This window comes from Lepidochelys kempii, chromosome 6 (genome assembly GCF_965140285.1).
Source record: "Lepidochelys kempii isolate rLepKem1 chromosome 6, rLepKem1.hap1, whole genome shotgun sequence".
Taxonomy (NCBI): domain Eukaryota; kingdom Metazoa; phylum Chordata; order Testudines; family Cheloniidae; genus Lepidochelys; species Lepidochelys kempii.
In genome coordinates, this window is record NC_136385.1 from 42,897,919 (window position 1) to 42,923,295 (window position 25,377).

The 25,377-nt window shown below is 38.2% G+C and overlaps 2 protein-coding genes across 14 annotated transcripts in view; one reads left to right on the forward strand and one right to left on the reverse strand.

The window, feature by feature from the left end:
* Window positions 1-24,967, reverse strand: part of ELP4 (elongator acetyltransferase complex subunit 4) — a 268,889-nt gene extending 243,922 nt beyond the window's left edge. For 4 of the 5 annotated variants that reach the window (XM_073347772.1, XM_073347769.2, XM_073347770.2 and 1 more), the window contains exons 1-2: window positions 24,737-24,967; window positions 14,082-14,117 (exon numbers count right to left, since the gene is read on the reverse strand). In XM_073347772.1, coding sequence (XP_073203873.1) covers window positions 14,082-14,117; window positions 24,737-24,905 — 205 coding nt within the window. In that variant the 5' untranslated portion in view covers window positions 24,906-24,967. The remainder of the gene's footprint in view (window positions 1-14,081; window positions 14,118-24,736) is intronic. The other variant, XM_073347771.2, reaches the window with a different exon arrangement.
* IMMP1L (inner mitochondrial membrane peptidase subunit 1) overlaps window positions 24,440-25,377 on the forward strand; it is a 73,757-nt gene continuing 72,819 nt past the window's right edge. For 5 of the 9 annotated variants that reach the window (XR_012159367.1, XR_012159366.1, XR_012159370.1 and 2 more), the window contains exon 1: window positions 25,053-25,094. The gene's annotated coding sequence lies outside the window, so the exon portion shown is untranslated. Of the gene's footprint in view, window positions 24,514-25,046; window positions 25,095-25,377 lie in introns of those variants that run through there. The other 4 variants (XR_012159369.2, XR_012159371.2, XR_012159368.1 and 1 more) reach the window with 4 other exon arrangements.

Genomic DNA, 25,377 nt, shown 5'->3' on the forward strand with positions numbered 1-25,377 from the left:
TGGGTGTATGGTACAGCTTCCATATGAGAGGAGATTAAAAAGATTGGGACCGTTCATCTTTAAAAGATGACGACTAAGGGGGGATATGCATGAATGTAGTGAAGAAAGTGAATAAGGAAATGTTATTTACCCCTTCACATAACACAAGAAGCAAGGGTCATCCAAACAAATTAAAAGACAGCAAGTTTAAAAAAAAAAAATAACCCCACAAGAAAGTACTTCTTCACACAACACACAGCCAGCCTATGGAACTCATTGGCGAAGATGTTGTAAAGACCAAAATTATAACTAGGTTCAAAAAAGAATTAGGTAAGTTCACAAGGATACGTCCATCGATGGCTATTAGCCAAGATGGTCAAGGATGCAACTGGTTGTACCTAAGCCCCTGACTGACAGATGCTGCTGTTTATTCCCTCTGAAATATCTGGCATTGGCCACTGTTGGAAGACAGGATACCGGGTTAGATGGATCACTGGTCTGTCCCAGTATGGCCATGCTTATGGTTAAGTGTAATAAATGTTAAAATATACACAGGTGAAAACATGGTCCATTGAAGTCAATAGCAACATTTTCATTGACTTTAAAAAAAAGTCAGAATTTCACGCACTATGTAAAACAATGCCTTTATTTTAGCTTTTTCCTGTGTTGTTAGCTAAGCACCTGAATTCACTAAAAATTCAATCTCACTTGGTTTCATATGACTAAAACATTTACCATTTACTCCAAATTAACAGTGATTTAACTCAGATAAGACTAGCTCTACATTAGTAGACTCAAGGAGCTAGCAGAAGCATTGTAATGATTACATCGGTATCCCTTATGGAGGGAATTTAGCTACCTTTTATATCTCAAGTTTGTTTTTTGAGGTCTGGTTAGATCTTTGGCTGCTCCTGGAGACAAAAGGGAAAACAGCCAAGACTATCTCCTCACCCCTCCAACCAAGCCTAGGAGTGTGTGAATTTTCTCAAAAAAATTCAGACTTTGCTACAATAATTTATGCCTGTGTCACATTTTTATTAGGGAGTGCTTCTCACCAGAACATGAGATGAACTGGCTACAAATTGGCTTCCACATGGAGTTTAATATGTTGGTTTAAATCTAAAGTCCTAACCCTAAAAACCCTAGCTACCCAGAAATCAAGGTAATTACATGGTATAACAGTTAAAAAATTAAAATAGATAGGGACCCAGTTATCGGAGAGAAACCATCCGTCTCCAACCGTCTCAACTAGATCCTCTTCCATCTGAATGAGAAGGGTAAGGACTATGAGCATGACATTCTTCATGAGGGGTCTTCAACTTTGAAATATACTCTTGTCCTTGGTCCACCAGAGCCTGGATTTATTAAACCTTACAGATATGTCACAAAGCCCATCTTTCCTCATGAGGTTTTGGGGTAGGAGTGGGATGAATCCCATTGACTTGAATGGAGCCAGGATTTCTCATGTTTATGGAATATGAGAAGATAGTGAAGATAGAAGAATAGATAGAAGATATGTGAAGATAGAATTCAAATACTATACACAATATCAAACTCTCTGTGCCATTGTTGTTACCTATTTCTTGATCATCAGCAGTGTGCTCCAACTTGTGCAGAACAAAATAACACAGTCCATGACCTGAGAAGCTTGCAATCTAAAAAGTTAGTCGTTGGGGATAGTACGGATCATTTAAGTAAACATATTTACACGTATACTTGTTATAACAGGCTACCTGGTTACAGTAGGTTGTATCATTTCTTATTCCTACCATACTAGAACAAAACTACAAAGAATATGAAGTGGACACCATGGTAAAAAGTATCACAAGCCCCCAACAACGACCACATCTAGGATCACGAGTGGTTTTGTTGCTTCATACATTTTTATGTGATACACTTAACACTTAATAAGAACTGGGGATCACTGAAGTCTGAGGAACTCTCAATTTCTCATATAACTCCAAAACAATATTCTGCAAAGCAATAAGGAATTTGCAATTTAGTTAAAAATGATATATTAACTCAGTGTTACAAAAGGTCATCCTAACATTAGCTTTTCTTTCAGGCTACTTACATTGGCTTCCATCACACCGAACTTAGAGTAAGAATAGGAAAACAAACTGCCAGAGAGCAATCTAAATACAAAACAACTCAGTCTCCCTACAGTACTCAAAGGATTAAACGTGTCTCAGAAAGCCTTTACAAACAATGTATCCTGAATTGTTAAAGTCAATGCATCTGTAAGGATCCCTCAGTTCTTCAATTTGTCATATAGAGAATAGCTTTTTATTGATTCATTTCTAGGTCACTAAACTTTTCTTGTATTCAAAAGATCTAAAATGCACTCAGATAGGGCTTTTCTGATAGTGTCCATTGTACCCAGGCTTTAATTGTTATGTTACTATGCGAAGCCATAGGAACACAGCTCCGATTTTTTAAAATTGTTTGGTACAGGTATTTCAGCAGCATAGCAATTAGTTTCTTTCATGGGTAGAATATTTTGCAACTTTTCAACAATTTATCTGCTACAATAAATTTTTGTTTTCAATCAAAAAGTGAAATGTCCCAAATTATTTCTTTAAATTTGTCTCCAGTTGTCTCCTTTTCTGTAAGAACCATCTCTATCTTAACAGACTGTGTTGATGGGGACTGAAACTTAAGCATGTACTACTCTCACGAAGCTGTAGGCACTTAAGGCAGGACCCCAAATCTTTGGGTTTAGCTTTCATTCTAAACAGTACTCCCATCAGCAGCATTCACTATGCACCTTACCTCTAGCTGGTAAGGCACACAAGCATAGAAGAATCCTGCAGCTGCAGACTCTGTTCCTGGGTCCAAACATTGCAATTCAGACAAACATTCCACAGCTTCCCCTACTTTCTCTGAACAAAGAACATTTCCAAAGCTAAGTGGCAAGTGAGTAACTAGTGAAGCATAAAACTGCACAAGAAAGATTCTTTACCTAGAAGTTACCCATGTTGTCTACATGACAAATCCTCTCCTGATCCTGCAGTTTAGGAGAGCAGATAACTAGTTTATCATCATCATTATTCTCTGGTCTCCTCTCACAGCAGCTGACAGGAAAATATAGCTATCAATATACAGAAATGGTAACTCAGTGTAAGGCCTTGCTGAAACTGGAGAATAAGGAACCAATTCCCAATTCTTACTCTGTGCTTGGAGTAGGCTCAGAGAGCACATTATAGAAATTTTATTCCTCTTTTGCATCAATTGGCTAGGTTTATCACTCAGGGTACACCTTGCTGGCTGATTCACACCAGTAATATTAAAGAGGAAGCTACCAGCTCTTGGGAGGCACAGGCAAGATGTTTTAGAGAGGCTGCCAGAGCATGCAAGAAGACCCATTAATAGAGAAATAAAATGTGCCAGCTGGGCATTAGCTATAGTATATTTTAATGTGGCTACAACCTTATTTACAAGTTAAGGGCAAGCTCCCTAATGGAACTATACTGATTTACACCAGCTGAGGATGTGGACAAAAGAATACAAGTAAAAGAGTAAGTAAAACTGTATCCAACTGATATAAGTTATTCTTCTGTGAGGGGCTGGGTTAAGAAAAATTTGAGAAAAAACACATCAAAAAATCCAAAACAAACCGCTATGTGTGGATTAGGGCTGTCGATTAATCGCAGTTAACTCATGTGATTAATTTTTTAATCACGATTCTTTTTTTCTTTAGTTAATCACAGTTTTAAATTGCACTGTTAAGGAATAGAACAATTGAAATTTATTAAATATTTTTAAATATACTGACTTCAATTACAACACAGAATACAAAGTGTATAGTACTTTATATTTTTTACAGTGCAAATATTTGTAATACAAATATAAACAAAAGAAATGTATTAGGTGAATTGAAAAATACTATTTCTTTTGTTTATATTTGTATTACAAATATTTGCACTGTAAAAAATATAAAGTAAGCACTATACACTTTGTATTCTGTGTTGTAACTGAAATGAATATGTTTGAAAATGTAGAAAACATCCACAAATATTTAAATAAATGGTATTCTATTATTTTTTTTAACAGCGTGATTAATTGCTTGATAGCTCTAGTGTGGATCATATTTAGAGAGACCCTTTTAAAATGGCATGAGGGCCCACAAGATAGCTTTCTGCTTTTTAAATAACTACACTACTAGTTATCTGGGGAGAAAAATTGCAGCAATATACAAATACCACTTTTTGTAGAAAGTCTAGACAGGTTGCCCTAAAGCTGTCAAAAACTGTCACAATCCATCAGTATTGATTTTTTTTTCCTACAGACAATACAACAATATAGTGGTGTGACCTAAGGTGAGTCTTTCTTTGGCTACAAAACTTCTCACCAAAACTGCTGCAGGTTATGAGATGTGATTGTTTTAATCATCTTCAGTATCTGAAATTCCATTTAAAGATATTTTACTCGTGTCCACAGTTACTAAGCTTGAGGGCATTTAGTCTGTGTCACTTGCATTTAATTAGCACACGCCAAAACCAGAGTTGGCAAACATATATGTTACAAAAAGAAAAGGAGTACTTGTGGAACCTTAGAGACTAACCAATTTATTTGAGCATAAGCTTTCGTGAGCTACAGCTCCGATGAAGTGAGCTGTAGCTCACGAAAGCTTATGCTCAAATAAATTGGTTAGTCTCTAAGGTGCCACAAGTACTCCTTTTCTTTTTGCGAATACAGACTCACACAGCTGTTACTCTGAAACCTGTCATATATGTTACAATATTTGGCATTCAGCCATCAGGCAGGAAGGTGAATTTTGACATGTTGTATTTTGTATAATTATATTTGGCAAATCACTGATTTGTACCTCTCCAGAAATTACCTTTTTAAACTTTTTAAAAGGTGATAAAGTCAATTATATTGACAAGTGAAAAGTACCCTTATCAGTCAGGTTAAATTGCATGTCTAACAAAAATAAAAGTAGCTAATTAAAGTAGCTGAAACTGCTTCAAGGCTTAGAATGTACAAGAATAGTCCTGCCTCTAACAAAATACATGTTATGATTTAACATTTTTTTTTAACCTGACCTCAGCTACCGAACAAAACCCTCTGATACGATAACCTTTAAAACCTTCAACTATCAGTGACCTCAACAAATGGCAAAAGCAACAACAAAAAAACTTAACTTTTTCAAAGTGTATAAGAATTGTGACATTCAATCCAGGTTCCTATACTGTGTGCACCACTGTGTTAACGGAGCCCCTCGGAACTTCAGTACCTAGTACTGTCTTTAGAAATTAGGCATGTAGCATGATTAAGGTACACATTTTAAAAATTAAAAAAACAGGACACTTTCCTGGTGATATTTTAAGGTTCGGACACTTAAAAAAATATATATGCTGTTGTCACTACTTTCAGCTCCTGAATCAGAAACAAGTAGTACATATTTCTCAAAGTTCATGATTTTTTTCCAGCAACATAGCATTCTGAAGGAGTTTAACATGAAACACTGAACAAATGTTGTTAACATTCACTTTCAGCAAAAGAACAGTTTTAATAGCATCATTCAACTTTTCACTTCACTCCAAAAACTGTTCACAACACTGAACACTGGTTCCACTGGACTATTTGTTTCTGGTAAACACAGAGCAAGTTTTACTTGGTATAGCAAAACATCTTGAACAAACAAAAGAAGTTTTACAAAACCAAATGTTCTGATTAATTAAATGAATTGGGAAGTTAGAGGTGTCCCAAAAGAAGTTCCTAGGATACTGGAAAATTAGATGAAAAATTCGTACATATGGTCACTTCAAGCATGGTAAAAGAAGAGATAACACAAAAGAATTAATAGAATTCAGTTTAACTGGGAATCAAGATGTTCTCTGCTATAAAGTAGCACTGCTAGAAAACTTAACTTGTAAAATATTATTTGGCATACAGTATGTATATATTTTAAAGATTGTCCAGCAACCTATATTATTGCATCTCTAGAGAGCCATAATAATTGAGACAAACATTTTAATACCCTGAATCTACTATTACTTGGTTAAATTAACCAGGATAATAGGTGTCAAATAATGAAGATGAGCATTTAATTTGCAAAGGGAGCTAATCTTAGAATAATGCAATTTATCCTTGCCTTAGAGAATGTTAAAGAATTTAACCTTTTTACTATACTTGGAGTACAAAGCTGAAGGATCCTCCTAGGAGGTTTAACACTGACAGCTTCAATCCCGTGAAATATAAAGCTTGCCTAGACTAATCTCATGACAGGATTTTACTGTTCTTCTGTATTATTGATGAGCCATTTGAACAATCCAGTTACAATACTCACTATGCTAGCTTTAAAACCAGTTTCAAGATCTTCAAAGTAGTTACACATGAGAAAATACAGTTTTCTTGAATGTCTTTTGTATAACATTATTTGCTTTAGAATTGTTTGAGAATTTTTTTTTATTTAAGTCTAAAATGTTAAGTTTTGGATCTCCCACATTTCCAGATATTACCTTTATTTAATAATGCCTCTGTTGCTTCTTTCTTTATATCTGGTATCTAATGAATGACTTAATAACCCATGAATGAGAATTGCTAGTCATGCACTCAGAGAAAGTCATGAGGTGAAATCTTAGCTCTACTGAAGTCAATGTGACTTTTGCTGTGGACTTCAGTGGGATTTCACTCATCTTTTCCTTAGGCTGATCTGATTAGATGCTTTCTCAAATCCCTTAGTAGCTTCCCATTTTACCACATCAAGTGCAAGAGCCTCAACTTCATTTCCAAGCCCTGTATAATCTTGTTCTTGTCTACATTTTCGCTCTCTTTTCTTCCCACTTGTTTAGTTCCTTTACTACTTCCAATCCTTATTGCCCCCCTTTCATTTACTTTTCCCACTCTGTGCCTTCTGCCTGCTTTGGGGCTGACCATTTTGCTTGGAGTGGCTTGTCACCTGATCCCAAATCCCTTCGGTCTCCTCCAGCAGAACCTTCTGCAGAATCCATTCCCCCCCCAAAAATCCTACCATCGTTTTCAAACCTCAACATGGCAGAAGTATTGCCCAGCAATTTTGACCTTGCCTAGACTGTCTTCAGGGTGAGAACCTTATCTTATTATTTGTTCTGTACAGTGCATGTACTTATGGCACTAGAATTATAAGTTTCAGTATCTTGAGATATACCATATTGTAACAGGCTATGGGAGAACCTAGCATTAGAAAGATCTTGACCTTCATGCTCTGACACTATAGACTACCCTTCTCATTTACTCAACACAGTTCTTAGAAATCTCAGACACTTTCCTCTGTTGATTTTATTCCAGTTTCTCCACCTGTTCTTTTTTGGGTTCCTCTAACACTAGTAACCTCAACATGATATTCCACAGGATTTCTGCCTTAAACTATCATCCCTATTTCACTTGGACAGCTCTTTTCCAAATTTAGACTTGAGTTGGAATATCAATTGATAGTCTATATCTGCTTAAGATCCATCATTGTCCTAGCCGTCTGTCTGCCTTAGTCTGATCAACTACTAGAGGTGGAATGTTTCCCCCTCTCCCCCCCTCACTCAACACATGAAAAACTGCTCTCCTATCAGCAAGTAAGGTTAGTGCACGTCAAGCCTTCCCTTCCCTCCTGGACTTTAATCTTTAGTTAGAAAATCATAGACATGAAACCCAGACTCTTAAAACTTTAGTATAGCTATACAATAATGATAATGAAATACTTAAAATTCCAAAAGTAACTCAGGAGGATGTTAAAACAGGAGCTAATGAAGACCGACATTTTAAAATCAGCAGCTCTGGATAACTTGCATCCACGAGTTTTAAAAGAGCTGGCTGAGGAGCTCTCTGGATCGTTAATGTTGATTTTCAGTAAGATCCAGAAGACCTTGTGAAAGCTAATGTTTTGTGGTAATTTTTAAAGAGTGTAAACAGAACAATCTAGGTAAATATAGGCCTGTCAGCCTGAGATCATTCCCAAGCAAAATAACAGAATGACTGATACAGGACTTGATTAATGAAGAATTAAAGGAGGGTAACAATCAACACTACTCACCATGGGTTTTTATGGAAAATGGATCCTCTCTAACTTGTTGATAAACTAACTTTTTTTGATGACATTACAAATTTGGTTGACAAAAAAAAGAGTATTGATGTAATTGGCTTGTGTAAGGCATTTCACTTAGTACTATATGACATTTTGATTAAGAAAATTAGAATGATACAAAAATCAACATGGCACACGTAAAATGGATTAAAAGACTGGATCAAAATGTAATTGTAAATGGGTTCCTGAATGGTGTGTTTCCAGTGGAGTTCTGCAGGGGCCGGTTTTTAGCCTTCACTATTTAACATTTTTATCAATGACCTGGAATAAAACAGTCATTACCAATAAAGTTTGTAGACGATACAAAGATTGTGTGAATAGTAAATAATTAAGAGGACAGGTCACTGATACAGAGTAACCTGGATCATTTTGTAAACTGGAAGCAAGCAAACAATATATTTTAACGTAGCAAAATGTGAAGTCATAAATTTAGGACAAAGAATATAGGTCATACCCACAGGACAGGGGACTCTATCCTGGGAAGCAGCGACTCTGAAAAGGAATTGGGGGCCATGGTTTATAATCAACTGAATGTGAGCTCCCACTGTGAATCAGTGACCAAAAGGGCTACTACGATCCCTGGTTGTGTAAACAGAGGAATATCCAGTAAGAATATGGAGGTTATATTACCTCTGTATTTGGGACTGGGGCAACTGCTTTGGAATAGAGAGTCCAATTCTGGTATCCACACTTCAAGAAGGATGTTGATGAACTGGAGATGGTTCAAAGAGCCACAAGAATGTTTAAATAATTGGAAAACATGCCTTATAAACCTGAAGAGCTCAATTTATTTAGTTTAACAAAAAGACGATTAATGGGTGACTTGATCACAGTCTATACAGGAGGAACAAGATGCAAAGGCTGGAAGTTGAAGTTGAAGTTAGACAAATTTAGACTAGCAATAAGGTGCACATTTGTAACAGGGAGGATAATTAATCATTGGAACAATTTACCAAGAGTTATGGTGGATTCTCCATCACTGGAAATTTTAAAATCGAGATCGGGTATTTTTTTTATAAAGGATATTGTCTACTCAAACAGGAATTAATTCAGGCAAGTCCTATGGCCTGTGTTATACAAGAGGTAGTAACAGATTATCACTGTGGTCCCTTTTGGCCTTATAGTCTTTGATAACTAGATATAAATGATTAAATCTCTTAATATTGTGAAGCCATATCTTGGGCAGATGCTTGATGTCTTGGAACTACCGCCAAACAGAGTATATCCTTGTTCACTCTTTGGCCATACTTGCACAGATTTTAATTCCAATAAAAATCTTTTTGAAGTTAGATTTGAATGGTCAAAGAGACTAAATTACCTCTTAGTTGTAAAGATGGCTACTGTAGAACTGGCTTCAGGTATATTAGTATAGCAGAATGGGGAAGACTGTACTTCTGTTACCTATACTGAACCAGTTCTGTGGTGCTTTCCTAAGTACTAAAATGTACATAAAAAAAATTAATGCTGCTAAAAAGGCTGCACCCTTTATATATCATTATGGTTGTAATAATTTGAGTCAAACACAAGCCAATTCATTGTTCCCAATCGATTTATAGAAGCATATAACCCAGTCCATTTTACTGAATATCCTGAAATATGTCAGTTTGTATTAAAACTTTAATACTTTTTTTGGTATTTTTTTTGTGTGTGTGTGTGTGTAAGATACAGGCTTTGTGAATAAAAGTGAACATCTTTTCTTTCCAGCCCCAACTCTGCAGGCACTGAGATCAGCGCTCAGGTATTTGTCCACACTGAATTTTATTTTATCCTGTGGAAAGACAGGCAGCATTGGTTTGAGGAAGGACTAGATAATTTTTTTTATAAAAGTAAGAAATAGGGAAAATTCTATTTTCCCTGTGAATTTTCATTCTAACCCTCTATGTTAGACAGCCTTCATAGTGGGACATTCCCCTTTGCCACAGCAATGGGAGGCAGACCAGATCTTTGCTCTGAATTTGGGCTTAGGATCACTGCTCAGAAAGAACTCTTCAGAACAACAGCTTCCAAAGCTGAAAAATATTAATTCTATATAAAGTGCTATCCAACTCAAACCATTTACAACAGAACCTTGATATGAAAAAAATTAGCAATTTTCCGGAGGAACACCTTTTTCCTTTTCACACTATTTAACAAGCAAGCAAGGAATAGCCAGGTGAAAAAAAACAAAACAAAAACAAAACCGACCACCCCCCCCCTCACTCTGGACACAATGCATTCTTCCAAGGCATGATCAGACGATCTGATACGGAGAGTCCTAGAAAGAAAATTTACAAGAGAATTTTTCTTCTCAGTCCCCTCCATGTCAGTCAGTCTTCAGAGCAGGGATGTAGAAAGCAGTAAATCACCCTAGGCAAGGAGGGACTCAGTTTACCTGTGTAGAACTGAACAGGAACTTAAGATTTAACAGCCACCCTGTTGAGGAACAGACTTCTACCAAACCCTATATCAGATGGGGTAAGAGTGTAACTTTATAGTATTAAGAAAGTCTAGATGGAAGACCCTGTAAGTAACCTTACAAATATCCTGATAAGATGTGTGTGATCTCTCTATTATTGCTCTTTTCACAAAGTGCGTAGTAATAAGAAGAGTCATACCTGAGGCTTTGAATGCCTCTGCTATATACGCACACCTTTATTCCTCTATAGACTCCATTCACATTTAACTTATGTACTTAGGGTATTTGTTTCAACCAGAAGAGCAACAATAACACTTTCTATTATGTGAGGAAGACTGGTATTTTTGGGAATGGAGGCCTAATTAGTTCACAGAAGTCCGAATGTGTAACTGGGGTTTCACTCCAAGCATACCAAACTCTGTAGCTTCCTTGGACAAGGAGGTGCCACGTAGGCAAGATCCTCTTCTCACTGAAAGTAAGAGACCTACCAACTGTGAAGTTGAAAAGCTAGTTCTAATAGAAGTTATTATGATTTTGATCTGTGGGCTAGGAGAAACTGCATCTTGACAGTGGACTGGAAAGAGTAGTCGTCCTCAGGAACCTGTTATCTGACTGCAATAAGAAATTTTCCTGGTTATCTTAAAGTACATTATGCTTGCAGTCACTGACTTGTCTTTCTAAAGAGCATTGGGCTTGAGTCCGATGATCAGGCCAACTTGTCCTTTGCTTCAGCTGACTTTGCCCTTATGTATGTTCTTTGTAACATTAGTATCTAGATCTCCAGTTTATGACAGACATCATTTGTATATTTCTTCTAAGATGCTAGGTGGCTGCTGATCACCTCCTTAGAATGAGAAACTGTAGTTCCTTCCTCTCAGCTTCCCAAATGACGAATTAGCAGCATGGGATATCCGTTCAGGATAGGCCCTTTTTAGAGTGCGTGCATGCGCTGGAAGTTTTAAAGAAGGTTCCAGTTACGCTTCTCAGACCTGACTGAGGAAAGATCTAAGGTTTAATAAGATTATAATCACGGTGGCCTGTTCCTTCACAATATTCTTTACCATCTTTACTCTCAGTGACTGAGGGGTGAAGGCACAAAGGAGATCTTTTAGCCCACTTCTTAGGGCTTGTCTACACTGGCAATTAAGAGCGCTGCAACTTTCTCTCTCGGGGTGTGAAAAAACACCCTCCTGAGCACAGCAAGTGGCAGTGCTGTAAAGCACCAGTGTATACAATGCCCTAGTGCTGGTAGCTATGCCGCTCATCGAGGTGTGTGTGTGTTTTAAAAAAAAAAAAAAAGAGTGCTGGGAGAGCTCTAAGGTTGTCTTGAGTGATAATTTAGATGCTAGAGTTTTGTGAGGCCTATAATTGGCCGTTCTACTTGTTCACTCAAAGCCATGTTTCTGAAGACTTAACAATGGCTGCTGAGCCTTTTGTAACATGATGAGAAGGTCATCCAGACATCATCTCTTCCTTTCACTGGAAGGAAGCAAAGATAACTTCTATACTGATATTCACAAATGTAGTATAAGTTCCAAAAGGGCTCATGAAACCTCATTGAAAATACTTCTTGTTGTAGCAGAAGCTAAAGTATTTCTGGGTAACTCTCCCCGATCATATTTTCAGTAGGACTCCAGGTTTATTTTCATACTGTGAAGTTCTGGGAAGATAATGCTGTAATGATGGATTTCATATATCCACCTGGAATATTAAACCCTTTATGGACTTGAGATCTAAAATGGACTATATACCACTGTTTCTCTTCGTACCACAAAAAGATCTTCTGCCCTTTCCAAAAATATCTGTCTCTCCTCAGAACTGGTTCTATATTGTTCCAACGTGTAGGAGATGAACCATTCACCCTTCACCTTCTGATTCTAGAAAGGGTCTTGCTGATAGTGTTGGTTCATTTTCATTTACTTCGGGGAAAAGATAAACTTGGCCAAGAGGCAATGATTGAATTCTATAGTTCTTCCGAATATCCTTCCCCTGATTATTTTTAACACCCATTTTCTGAGGTGGTTCATTCCCAGACGAAACACTCTTCATTGGAGTGGACCTGGGAGAAATCTGCCCAGACTTGAAAACCCAAAAACAAGAGAAGCTTTTGAGATTACATGGTTTTCCTTGCTCTCCCAACTCTCATGAAAGGCAGCAATGCCCTCTTCTTAATGTGTAATCTCTACATTGGAACCTGGTGCAACAGCTTCAAAGAAAACACCAATGACATAAGGGAGTTTGAATATTCTCTCATTGAAACGAGGGAGGGACTTATTCCTTCGCCTAGAGACAAAGTTACTCAGGGTTTATGCTCCCTACAGTGTTTAACAAAATAGTTGGAAGGATCTCAGAGTTTAGTTTTCTCCTCTTTAAAGGATCTAGAAGTGAGACTCTCTCATTACATATTTCAAGTTTTTGTGCTGTCCCTTTAGGAACTGAATTTGCAGTATCTATCCTTCACCAGTCTCTGGGCCAATCCCCTGTGAGAAGGCAGAGAGCAGGTTACTACTGAGATTGAAAGGACAGTCTTCAGGCATGCATCCTTCAGGTTTCTCTAAAAAAAAAAAAATGTAACCATTTTATGACATTTTGTGGGACTCCTGCAGGATGGAAGGCAGAGAAAAGACAGGTCTACAATCCACGCTAAATCATTTCACCTCATGCTCCTTGCTGCTAGGTCCAGGCTGAGCAGGGGACAACTGCATAGAATTAGGAATGAGCCACAGCTATTGGAAACAAATGACTCATTTGGTATCAGAAAGGTCACAGAAGCTGACATGCTTTGCACCCTTTTTAATCATCTCAGCATGGATCTTGCCTACATGCTGGCTGTAAGCAGGTATTTCTTCACTCCTGGCTCCCCCTCACCTTGCCTCCACCCAAGATTCATAAGGCTCTAACTTCCCTACTTGCTCTGCCAGCTGTGGGAATAGGGGGTCCCATTCTCAAGGGAGAGGTAGTAGGGCTGTGGAAAACTTAATTCCAGTTCTAGGACACTGATTCCGAACTGGTCTCAGTGAAGGGAGCTTCCATGTGGCCTGCTCAACTCTCTCAGTGTAGACCTTGCCCACACATAGCTAGGATCCAGGTTTCAGTGTGGCCTGCTTAGCTGTCTTGGCATATACCCTGCCCACATTACAGCTGGATGCAGAGTTCCTGTGGTCTGCTATCTCTGTTGGCCATTTCTGAGGGAGGAGGGGAAGAAAGTTGCTATCCTTCAAACTCTCCTCAGAAAGCCAAAGTTTTAAGTTTAGCAGTTTTGTGGAGAAAAATCTCAAAACCAATAAAGGCAGAGAAATTTAGTTTAATGGGCTTTTATAAGATTTTAAAGCTTTGCTACAAAGGGAAACCTGGACTATGCCAAGCATGCTGCTTGGAGGCAAGAATTCTGGAGAGTTCTTCCCAACCGGCAGTCCAAAGCCCAGGTTCAGAGCAAAAATCTGGTTTGCCACTAACTGCTACGGAGATGAGGAATGACCGACCATGAAGACAGTCAAACATGGAGGGTGCTGAGAATTAAAGTTTGAGGGAAATTAAAAAAAAAAAAAAAAGAAAAAAAAAAAGAGATTGTAATCATAGCTATATAAAATATTAGCTAAGTGCAACAAAAGTATAGCACAATATAGTCATACATTCTGTACTAACCAATAAGAAGAAGGGTTCCAACAGCTAAACCTCCACCTGGAAACAAAACAAAAACCAAGAATAAGATGAGACTACATTTTAATGTTACCTTAGAGAACAATTAAGCTTGCTTAGTTTGTAAGTCAAAGAAAGATGATATAGCAAGTTTAAAAATGTAAATGTGAACAACATTTTAATTACCTTTGCAAACTTCCTACAATTCACTATTATGAAATAATTACATATTACATATAATTATATATTACACATTACAATTACTTTCAAAATATATTGTACTATTCTCTTTATATGAAAAGATCCTGCAGAGATCTACACAACTGAGCTTAAGTACTGCAATAATGTTGTAGAGCCTTAATCAAACACTTACTTTAGTGGGACTACTCATGTGAATAAAAATGTGCAGGATTGGGTCCATATTTAACAGCGATTAATAATACTAACTCTACGGCCACCAATTAACTATGCAGAATACCTCAACAAGGGCTCATCCAACTCGCATTGATGTCAACAGGGAAAATTCTGGCTACACTGAAGTAAATGATAAAAACTTTTATTGACTTCAGTGGAGCCAGATTTCACACAATGAGAGTCAAATGAGACCTTTAAGTACATAAAATCTGAGAGATTAAGCTTGTACTCAAAAAGCATTTCCTTGTTTGACACTTCTCCTCTAATATCTAGAGGCCTGCCTGGATAAACATAACTGGTTGTTAAAAAAATAAGGATACACTCCATCCTCTTTTTTAGCTAAGAGCATCAATATTTTTCTATTCCCATTTTGTTTAAATAACTAGTCATTATGTACCGATCACTGATGATCAAATGAACATAGCAAAAAACTGATGTTAGCTGAAATTAATATTCAGTTTGAGAAACCTATCTTACATCTTAGTACACTTGAAAGAACAGCTGAATTCATTACTACACATTTTGAATTGTGACTACATTAGAGTTGATTTTCTTGATCCCCACCTCAAAATTTATAATATCAATGAGGTCATTCCACCAGTCAGTTTTATAAAGTGAGCATAATATTTACCAGCCCAAACATAAGCCTCCACAACCATCCTTTTAATGGAAAAAAAATACTATTTTGCACATTTATAAAAAAAAATTCTTTACATGGGACAAGTAGAATTTTGCAAGGCTAGTATAAGTGGCCAGTCTCCTAAAATAAGTAATTCTCTTAAAAATAAAGAAGAGTGTTAACTATCCTTAACAGAACTGAAGTGGAAGGAGGACAGTGAAGGAAAAAAGTTGTTTTAGAAACCACTACTACAATGGCAGAGAATAGACAGCTCACCATGAAAGAAATCTTACAAATTTACACATTTTTATGAAGCAGCCAAATATGAAAGTGGGCCTATGTTTGTCCCAGCTGTACAACTAAAACATTCACTGCAGCAAACAAGGCTATCCTACCTGTATGAAGTGATAAAACATTTTTATAATAAATTTAGTACTGCAAACAGTTCTGTATGTTTTACTGAATTATATTCTGAGGAAATAGGGCAACCGAGGCTTTGTCTACACTTGTGGCGGCATATAGGGTATACGTAGCTACAAGCTGAAGTGAAAGGCAGTATTGAAGTGTATCCGTATTGCCCTATGTAGCTGCTCATGACAGAGAAAGGCTCTGGTGTGGGAGGCAGTAAGGAAAGACTTCAGCAGCTCCTTGCTGCAGAAGCCTCTCTCTGCTGCTTCCCTGCTGCCAAAGCCTTTCCCAGCTTCTGGAGCCTTTCCCAGGAGCAAGGAAAGGCTCCAGCAGCAGGACGCTACATTGCTAAAAATAGCAATGTAGATGTAGGAGCCACTGCTTTAGTGTGTGGAGAGCTGTGTAGGGTAGTCAATTATTTTTTGTTAAGATCCAATTTCTTGATCAAGGTATAGTCAAGGTCCAGTTTCCAGAGAAAATAACTCAACAACAATAAATGAGTAAAAAAAAATATATATATATATATATTTCAGGGTCCGTTCAAAAGTATCTGGCGGTCTGGATTTGGCCTCTCCGGTCCACCTATTGAGTTCTCTTGTTGTAGGCTAATATTCTGGCATGCCTTTACTCACCTAAGCAACGCCTCACCATCTATATTGCTATTTACACCCATGGTAGGGAAGCATGCAGTGTCGGTACTCTATATGCCGCCCCAAGTTTAGGAAGAGCCCAATGGTTACTATTTTGCAGTAAGAAATTTTAGTTAATAAATAACTTTCAATACAATTCTGTATCAGCTAATACTTTTTCTTATTTAAATATTCCTGTTCTAATTAATTTAGCTATTATACTGACTACACAATTTCTCTTTAGATTTCTTACAGATTACACACACTCACACACATATAATTAAGTATTTAAGTGTTGCTCAAACCAAAAAAGGTACTTCTGAACAGCTAATACGTACATCAACAGTTATCACTATCAATTTAAAAAAAAACAACAAAAAACGATGTTGTATCATGTGTGAGCTACAAATGGAATAAATACCAGCTGGAAATATATTCTCTTTAAAAGTTGTTCCTAGAGAAAGCTCCATGGTCAAAGTGATCTTGCTAACTATTTTCCATCTGTGTTCAAGAACTTGTTTGATGCACATTGTACAAACTATTTCCAGGGCAAATTAAGTATGGTTTACGTTATTAACATCTTAAGAGTATGCACATGGGGTGTGATTTGGGTGGGGGGAAAGGGGGGCTTATGGGGGAAACAAAGGGAAGGCAAGAAGTTGGAAGTGTATAGGGATGTCCTATTTTCCCTGGACATATACTAATAATTACTGTTGAGGTGAATAGGTGATAGCTAAGTGGAGATGAAGAGAATAGATAAGAGAGCTTTAGGAATAAGTCTGATATCTAAGCAGGCCTCGTCCTAGAAAATATCTTTTGAACTATTGGTCCAGCTATTTAAACTTTATCCAAAAAGTCAAACTGACTTAAGCCCAAATATGAGGACTTTTTAAACTTATGGTTTGGTACAAATAAACTAAGGTGCAACATTTAAAATCTCCGCCAGAAGTTTAGAAGGAATAAATTTAGGCCAAAAATTTCAGATCAAAGTGTCTGAAATGAAGCTCCTAAATTGCTTTTTGAGTATTTCAAGGACCAGCCCAATTTTCAAAAGGGCTGGTCAAGCAGAAATTCCACTGGCAACTGAAAGATGTTCAGCACATTAATACATCTTCAGAACCTAACTTTATGAAACCAGGTTTGAGAATTCTGGCCTTAGTGTCAAAACAAGTTTAAATTATCTATAAAGAGAGAGAAGATCTGACACCCCCCCCAAAAAATCTAAAATTACTTCCATGTTTTATACTGGGAGAAAAACATTTTAATTTGTATTTCAAGGAATTTGGATTTCAATTTGCTCCTCTAATTCCTTATGAGCATTTATTAAGGAACCATAGAAAGTTGTGATGGAAAAATATAATCAATGCAGTTCTATCATGCTATTATTGTTAACTAGTCTGCTAAGGTGTTTCGCATTTGCCAATATAATACAATTATATCTTCTTCTAAAAGCAAATGTAGAGCTCATTGAAGATGCCAGTGGAGGCATAGAGGCTGAAATCCCCTCTCCACCAAAGAGGTAGAGTCACGTACAAAGGTAATTACTTCCTAAGCTCTTGATAAGAGCGTCAACCCTGGCCTACATGGACCACCTGTAGGGATAGGCATAGGCATAGTTCATGCTATATGCCAATTTAGTGCCTGATACAACTCCAGCTGATTTCAGTAAGAAATGGAATCTTTAGCTTTGCTGCTGTGACTATGAACATTAGTACCAATTGCAATGTTGGGAATACATCCAAAAGGAACTGGGACCAAGATCACAAACCTGTTTTATACAGGCCAAATAATCATCAGTGGGCAACTTTCAGTCACTAACTATCTCATCCTTAGTGGTGATGGAGAGGCAAAATGTCCTGCATCTATTATCAATCTACATGAATTCATTTTTAACTCATTGATGTTGCTAGAATTGTTCTCCACAACCTGATAAGAGTCAGCAAGTGATTTTAAATTCAATACAACAATAGAGAATACCAGACCAGGCAACTTCCAAATATATCAGTTAATTTATTTTCACATTACTATACTTTTTTCATAACTCCAATATTAGCTAGATACAACATGTCTAAAAATTGTCACCAGTGCCTTTGACTGTTGCAAGGCGTTGTCAACAAAAATGTAGAATAAAAAAGTGGTTCTGGATATTTTTGTTTTAAAGAAGTGGTGTGGTTCTTCTTATGTCTATTAGCAACTGTTTTAATTCAATACTCTTTCCTTTATGTTCCAGTCTATTGATTATGATTGTGGAATTAATGTTGCAACATGAAGTCTGAACGGCAGGATACTTGGTGGATATACACCACGATGAAGGTACGCTAATAAGCAATTGTAAATTAAGAAAATTTTGTATACATACAAAATAAGTTAGAAACTATAGAACTGGAAAATATTAAACATTTAACCTTAAACCTAAGCCCAGCTGCAAAGTCAATAAAGGATCCAATCCTTCCGAAAGTTCAGGAGTGTACAGTACAGCATTACGTTAGGTCCATTTCTAATTTTACTGAAATACACAAATTTAACTAAGTGTGCTAATAGAGCAAATTGAGCTATTAACCCAGGATATCAAACGGCTGCATGCCAGGAAGAGGTCAGAATTGGGATTTTCCAAGTGACAAGCAGCAAAAAAAATAGCGATTTTTAGTGATCAAATATTCTAACAGAAACTGGGGAGGCGGGGAGAGAAAGAATAAAAGCACCTTCAGTACAATTTCCAAAATATAACTAATCAGAAGAATTATTTACATAGTTACATAATAGTAACATCCAACAGAGCAAATCCCATCTGACAGTTTTGCATCTTCTGTAGTTATGGTTAAAACTACAGGCAAAAATATATGGTGAAATACATCATCATCATCGACTGTTCAGTCAAAATTCACTGTACTTGCATGCAGGGATATTACTATACATTTACCTTTCAACTACACAGGACTTCTGTAGCAGTCACAGAAGTGACAATATTGTCACCTCATTTGCCATCATAATATCCTTCTTCCATTACATTTTGAAAATTACATTGACATGCTGATGTCACAATTTCAGCAGTAAGTCACTGTGCCATTGTATAACTGCACTGTATAAAGAACTCATATTGTGATTAAATCCCCATTTGTATCACAAAGACTAAGCCACACTACTTAGTCAGATCATATAATTTCTTATTAGCAGTTATGGCAAACAACTTTAATCAAACATTTTACACTACACCTACAAACTTTCTAGCTAGTCAGCGACTGTTAGAATTATTCTACCTTTTTAAGTATACAAAATTATTCTGATTTCTTTCAGATTGTTGTTGCACTTCATTTGCTCAAAAGTAAAAAATAGCTATAGATGGGGCCTACAAAAAGTATTCCAAAAGTTCAATATGCCAGTTTGAATGTTAATGTCTTATGTTAACTGTGCAACAGAACAGTAGATTGAATGGGAGTTTTTCTTCCCAAATCAGAGGAGTGAACAATTTAGTGCAGGGCTAAAGAAAGTCTTTTTTTTTTTTTTTTTTTAAATGCACACCATTATGAAGAACATTATTTGTTTAGCACCAGCAGTGTACTTAGCTCTGTGCAATACACAAACAGCTCAAGCCTCAAAGACCTTACGAGACAGTAGTTACACACACAAAATGGGACAAGCTCAGAAATCCACAGGTAATTATATATATATTTTTTATCATCACCATTATCAAGATTTTAAACTCTCTTCTCATGTTCATGGCAGAAGCAGCACATTTTAAAAACAGTAACTTGTACTGAGAGGGTGCTGGATTGACAAATTGTCAGCAAAATCAGATTATTTTAAAAAAAATAAGTTACGTCTCAAGGATTTTTTTTGCACACTACCACTTTTTACAGGCCAGACTTACAGTACCTGCCTGAGTATTTAGGGCATAAAACACAACCCAGCTTGGCATTTCCTAGGATCAGAGGATCATTTTACTGTATCAGATGTAATAAATACTTTAAATAACTTTATTGTATTAGATGGTATATGAAACTAGTACGTGGTTACCATGGAATTTTCACACACCCCTCTCTCTCTCTCTCTATACGTGGAGAAACAAGTGAATTGGTGTGAAATAGATTGGAGAGAAAATAGAAAGCTGACAGAATGAAAGGTTATTTTAAAATGCTTCAAAATCTTTTTGAAGGGCCCTATTACTGCTATGCATTTTATTTGAGCATGAGCTTTCGTGAGCTACAGCTCACTTCATCCGATGAAGTGAGCTGTAGCTCACGAAAGCTCATGCTCAAATAAATTGGTTAGTCTCTAAGGTGCCACAAGTACTCCTTTTCTTTTTGTGAATACAGACTAACACGGCTGTTACTCTGAAACCTGCTATGCATTTGTAACTTGTTTGTTCCTCAGTTTGGCAACTCAGTCCTTTATGTATGGTACTGGTTATCATGGTTCTAGCTGAGAGCAGGAGAGAACAAGCAGTTCATTTTCTGCACCACCATACAGATCTGAGCCTTGAATAGGAAAAAGAGAATTGTTGGAACTGCATAGAAAAGATTGAAACCATAATATAAATCATGTCCCTCTTATAGGATGCATTTGGAAGGAGAAAATACTGATATGATTTTGGAGAACAATGTTTTCCATTGAAGAGTGGAATAGACAGAAGAATTATCATATGATATATTCCTGCTTAGAGCATAGACAGCTTTATTATGTATTTAAAAAATACTGACAGAAATGGAAGTCTACTAGAAGTATGAATCTGTCTGATGTAAAGGGAACAGTAAGTTGATAAAATTAGGAAAAACCATCAGTAAAACTAATACTTAGCATTTGTATAATATTTTGCATCTTCAGTGTTTTACAAATACTATCTTGGTTGAATCAATTGAGACAGAAAAGCTTTCAGTATATGACATATACTCTACAAGACAATGACAGTTTATAAAATGTAACAATATATTTCTATGGGCCACAGCTCCCTAACTCAAGCCTGTGCCTAACTCAGGATACGAGTAGTCCCACTGACTTTAACTGGACTACTTGTGTCCTTAAAGTTAGGCACAGGCTTCGGTGCATTGCTGGATCAGAAACTTACTGCATTTAGCTGCCCCTCTCTTTCTGGAGAAGAGAAAGTTAAAGAAAAAAAAATTGCAGTAGAACCAGTTCAACAAGTATACAGAGGGCAATTTAAATTACTATATAGTTCTCTTCAAGTTCTATCTTTGCTTAATGGTTTCTTAACAGTTTCTTTTTACTGCTGTGCTAATGCTGGGATACAGGCTGTAACTGTAATTACAAGTGTATTTTTACCAGCATGATTTCACTAACTCCTATTTGCGATGTCTGGGGATAATGCTGCGTCTCTGTGTTGGAACTTCCATACTATATGAATGGAAATGATCATACTAAGAAGTATAATGAATAACTCTCAGTCTTAGAAACCCAAATGAAAGACTGATATGCAAAGCGAGGGATACAATAAAAAACAATGTTATGTGAAATACTATGGAATTTCTTCAACATAAAGACAAAACAACAACCACCCATAAATAAAAAGCCACCCCACAAACAACTTCTTGAGTCAGCATTTCTCACAACAGAGGATAGGATTTGCATGGAACAGATTTGGTTCAAAAATCAAGTTCATGAATGAAGTGCAGGACAGGAGTAGCTGCTTTAAAAATAAAAGATCATTTTAGCGTAGAAGAAAAAGGACACAGCTCCCCATTGTCTAAAGTGAAAAGAGTATTGAACAGTTGTTTAAAGTAGTGATATACAACTGTATTTAGTGTACTTTTAACAGGTATGTTGGCAAAGTTTGGGGGACAATGTAGCTAGTCACTGACAAGCCTCACCACAACCCTAATGGTCCCTATTCTATCCTAGATCTGTACCTATTACAAATGCTCTTTTTAACATATGCCTCTTGCTTTAACATTCACACACTTGTTCCTTGGGGTAGGGAGCTTACACAAAAACACTTCTTTGAAGCCCAATTGTGAACGAAGGAAGTTTGTGCACGGTGTTATTGTAAATATCTTCTGCAAAATAAAGGAGTTTTTTCAAAACAACAACAAACAAACAAACAAAAACACACTATAAGTCCTGAAAGAAAAGGAGTACTTGTGGCACCTTAGAGACTAACCAATTTATTTGAGCATTAGCTTTCGTGAGCTACAGCTCACTTCATCGGATGCATGCCGTGGAAACTGCAGCAGACTTTATATATACACAGAGAATATGAAAAAATACCTCCTCCCACCCCACTGTCCAGCTGGTAATAGCTTATCTAAAGTGATCATCAGGTGGGCCATTTCCAGCACAAATCCAGGTTTTCTCACCCTCCACCCCCGCACACAAATGCACTCTCCTGCTGGTGATAGCCCATCCAAAGTGACAACTCTTTACACAATGTGCATGATAATCAAGTTGGGCCATTTCCTGCACAAATCCAGGTTCTCTCACCCCCTCACCCCCCTCCCAAAAACCACACACACAAACTCACTATCCTGCTAACAACTCTTTACACAATGTGCACAATGTACCAGCTGGACAGTGGGGTGGGAGGAGGTATTTTTTCATATTCTCTGTGTATATATAAAGTCTGCTGCAGTTTCCACGGCATGCATCCGATGAAGTGAGCTGTAGCTCACGAAAGCTCATGCTCAAATAAATTGGTTAGTCTCTAAGGTGCCACAAGTACTCCTTTTCTTTTTGCGAATACAGACTAACACGGCTGTTACTCTGAAAACTATAAGTCCTGATAACAATGAAATACAATATACTACATTGTTAGTAGGCAACAGGGAGAAAATCTATACAGAGGTCTTCATGCATGCTGTAATCAATTTAGCAAGTGATCACATATATACAGCTGCAAGCTATATAAAGGAAGCAAGGAGAAAGACTTCCTTGAGGCCAGGAGGTTACTGAAGGTTCAGTTAAATGAATCTGAATTTTGCAAACCTGCCAGTCACCCATGGTTTGGATTCCTTCAAAAAAGGTTGTTTCAAAAGTTGCTACTTCTGGTGATGAAGGGCTTTCATGTGGTTCACCTAATATTAACATTTCACTAAGTTCTCATTTTCTCTCTCAAAATAAATATTTTTTCTAGAGGCTGGGAAGTTACTGAATGCTTAAAGACAGGGAAGAGATAGCTTAAATGGGGCACAGAGTATGTAGGAAGAAGTTTCCCTAATTCACCTTATCAAATGCAGCTCTAATCATTATGTAAGCAAGAAGATGGTGGCTCAGAAGATTGAAATGCACAGCATGGTACAGCAAACACAGACGGGTCAAACCCCACACTTTATAAAATAGAACATGCACAAAAATCAGGATGGTCAGTTTAGTTCTCTTACATTTATACTGTAGTTTTCTTCTCAAAGTGCTTTATTTACAGTAGGAATAAAATGCAGCTACATGTCTCTCCCTTAAGAAGGATGTTTCTCTCTCCCTAAAATGGATCACCATTCCTGGTAAGATAGCAGAAGTGTTCTCTCCTCCCTCTCTACATGATGTACAGCATAGGAAAGGGGGAGGATGCACAAGAGAGATTTAGGACACCAAGGCAGAAGAATCATTTTCAAAGATCAGACACCATTCTACCATTTATTACCTCACCTGCAAATGCTCAAACATTGTAAAATGCTAGCCCTACAGATATCTGCCTCCAGGGATGAAAGGGATGAGTCATGCCTGTGACACCTGGAATTTAAAAACTTGTTTATACTGAGGATCTACCTAAACAGCTATTGACAATCAGTCATTAGGATAGCTGCACCAGTGCAAACCCCTAGCCTAGCATAGACAGGCAATGCCACTATTTGCAATGATGGAACTTGCCCATTTGAAATCTGTGTAAATTGTGCTGGTGCAAACCACACAGTATAGCAGTTTAAGTAATTTACAAAAATACATTAATAATACTTAGTGCTTTTCTACAATGTTATAGAACTGCAGCTATACCAGTGGCTAGACATCAATGGCTGAAAATAGAGTAATTTAGATAGGATCTGAGCTGAGACCCTGGGCTTCAAACCCACAGTTCCAAGTTCATGTCCAAAATGCTTCCAAGGTCTGACACCACAGAAGGTAACTACACTAGGGATGTATTTGGCACAATTTCATAATTTGAGGCTTAGTCCAGTAAACCACCCCCTTCTGTGACAGTCTGAATGTGTAAAGATTTGAAATAAATGAAGACTGAGATAGCAAGTGTCTCACTGGGAAAAACCAGGCACATCAAATCCTTCCCCTCCAGAAAAAAAAAAGTATAAACGGGTACGAAGCCCACGTGGCTCGGTGCACTCGTCTAACCCCACAAAGCAGGTTGCAAGGACCTTTACGCGCATCTCCCCTACACCCCGCAAGAATAAGGAACCTCGAGGATGAGCGTCAGGTGAGGAGTCTCCCACGCCCCTTCCCCAAGTCAGCGACGCTTTGGGGAGGGTCGGACTGGCAGAAAGAGTCTCCCACAAATCGGGAGGCGGCACTGAGGCGGCTGCGGGTGTAAGGAAGGGAAGAGGAGCGGGCAAGGAATAGGAGGAAGGGGGCAGCCAGCAGGAGGGGGACAGTCAGCCAGTATCCTGCGCTGCGAGGCCGGGTCCCGGCTCTGAACCAACCTAGCACACAATCCAGGGAGGGGAGCCCGCTGGAGAGCAGCAGCTGCCCGTGGCGCACCGAGGGCCGGGTCCCCGCGATAGCGGCCAGGCGGCTGCTGGCAGGAACTTTCCGCTGGAAGCTAGTAGCCCCGTCACTCGGCGTCGCCCCGCCGGTCGCCAAGGCCGCCATCTTAGCTTCCTCCCGGTTGATAGGAGGAAAGAGGGCTCATTTTTCCCGGCGTCCCTTACCTCCCCCTCTGCTTCGACCTATGGGGAGGCGGCTTGGGACGCTCGCCAGCCAATAGCAAGGAGCGTTGTTGGCAGGCCCCGTAGCTCTGGTATGGGGGAGGGGGAGATCCTGAAGCTGCGGGTCAGGCAGGTAGGTGAGGGAGGGACGAAGGGGGAAGGCTGCGTCTTACCCCGTATCCAGGAATCGAGGGGGGTCCCCACCGCGGGTGTGAGACTGTAGGGTGGCTTCCCTCAGGAGGAGATTACGGGGGGGTCTTTCCCTGACACCTCTGGGCCACTGCCTCCTCCGACCAGGAGGTTCAGGGGTGCGTGGCACGGCGCAGTGTCCGGAGCTGGCGGCTCATCCCCTGAACGCCGGGCGCTGCTCTGCCGCTTCTGCTGGCTCAGAGGAACCCCGGGACTCGTGAGACGGG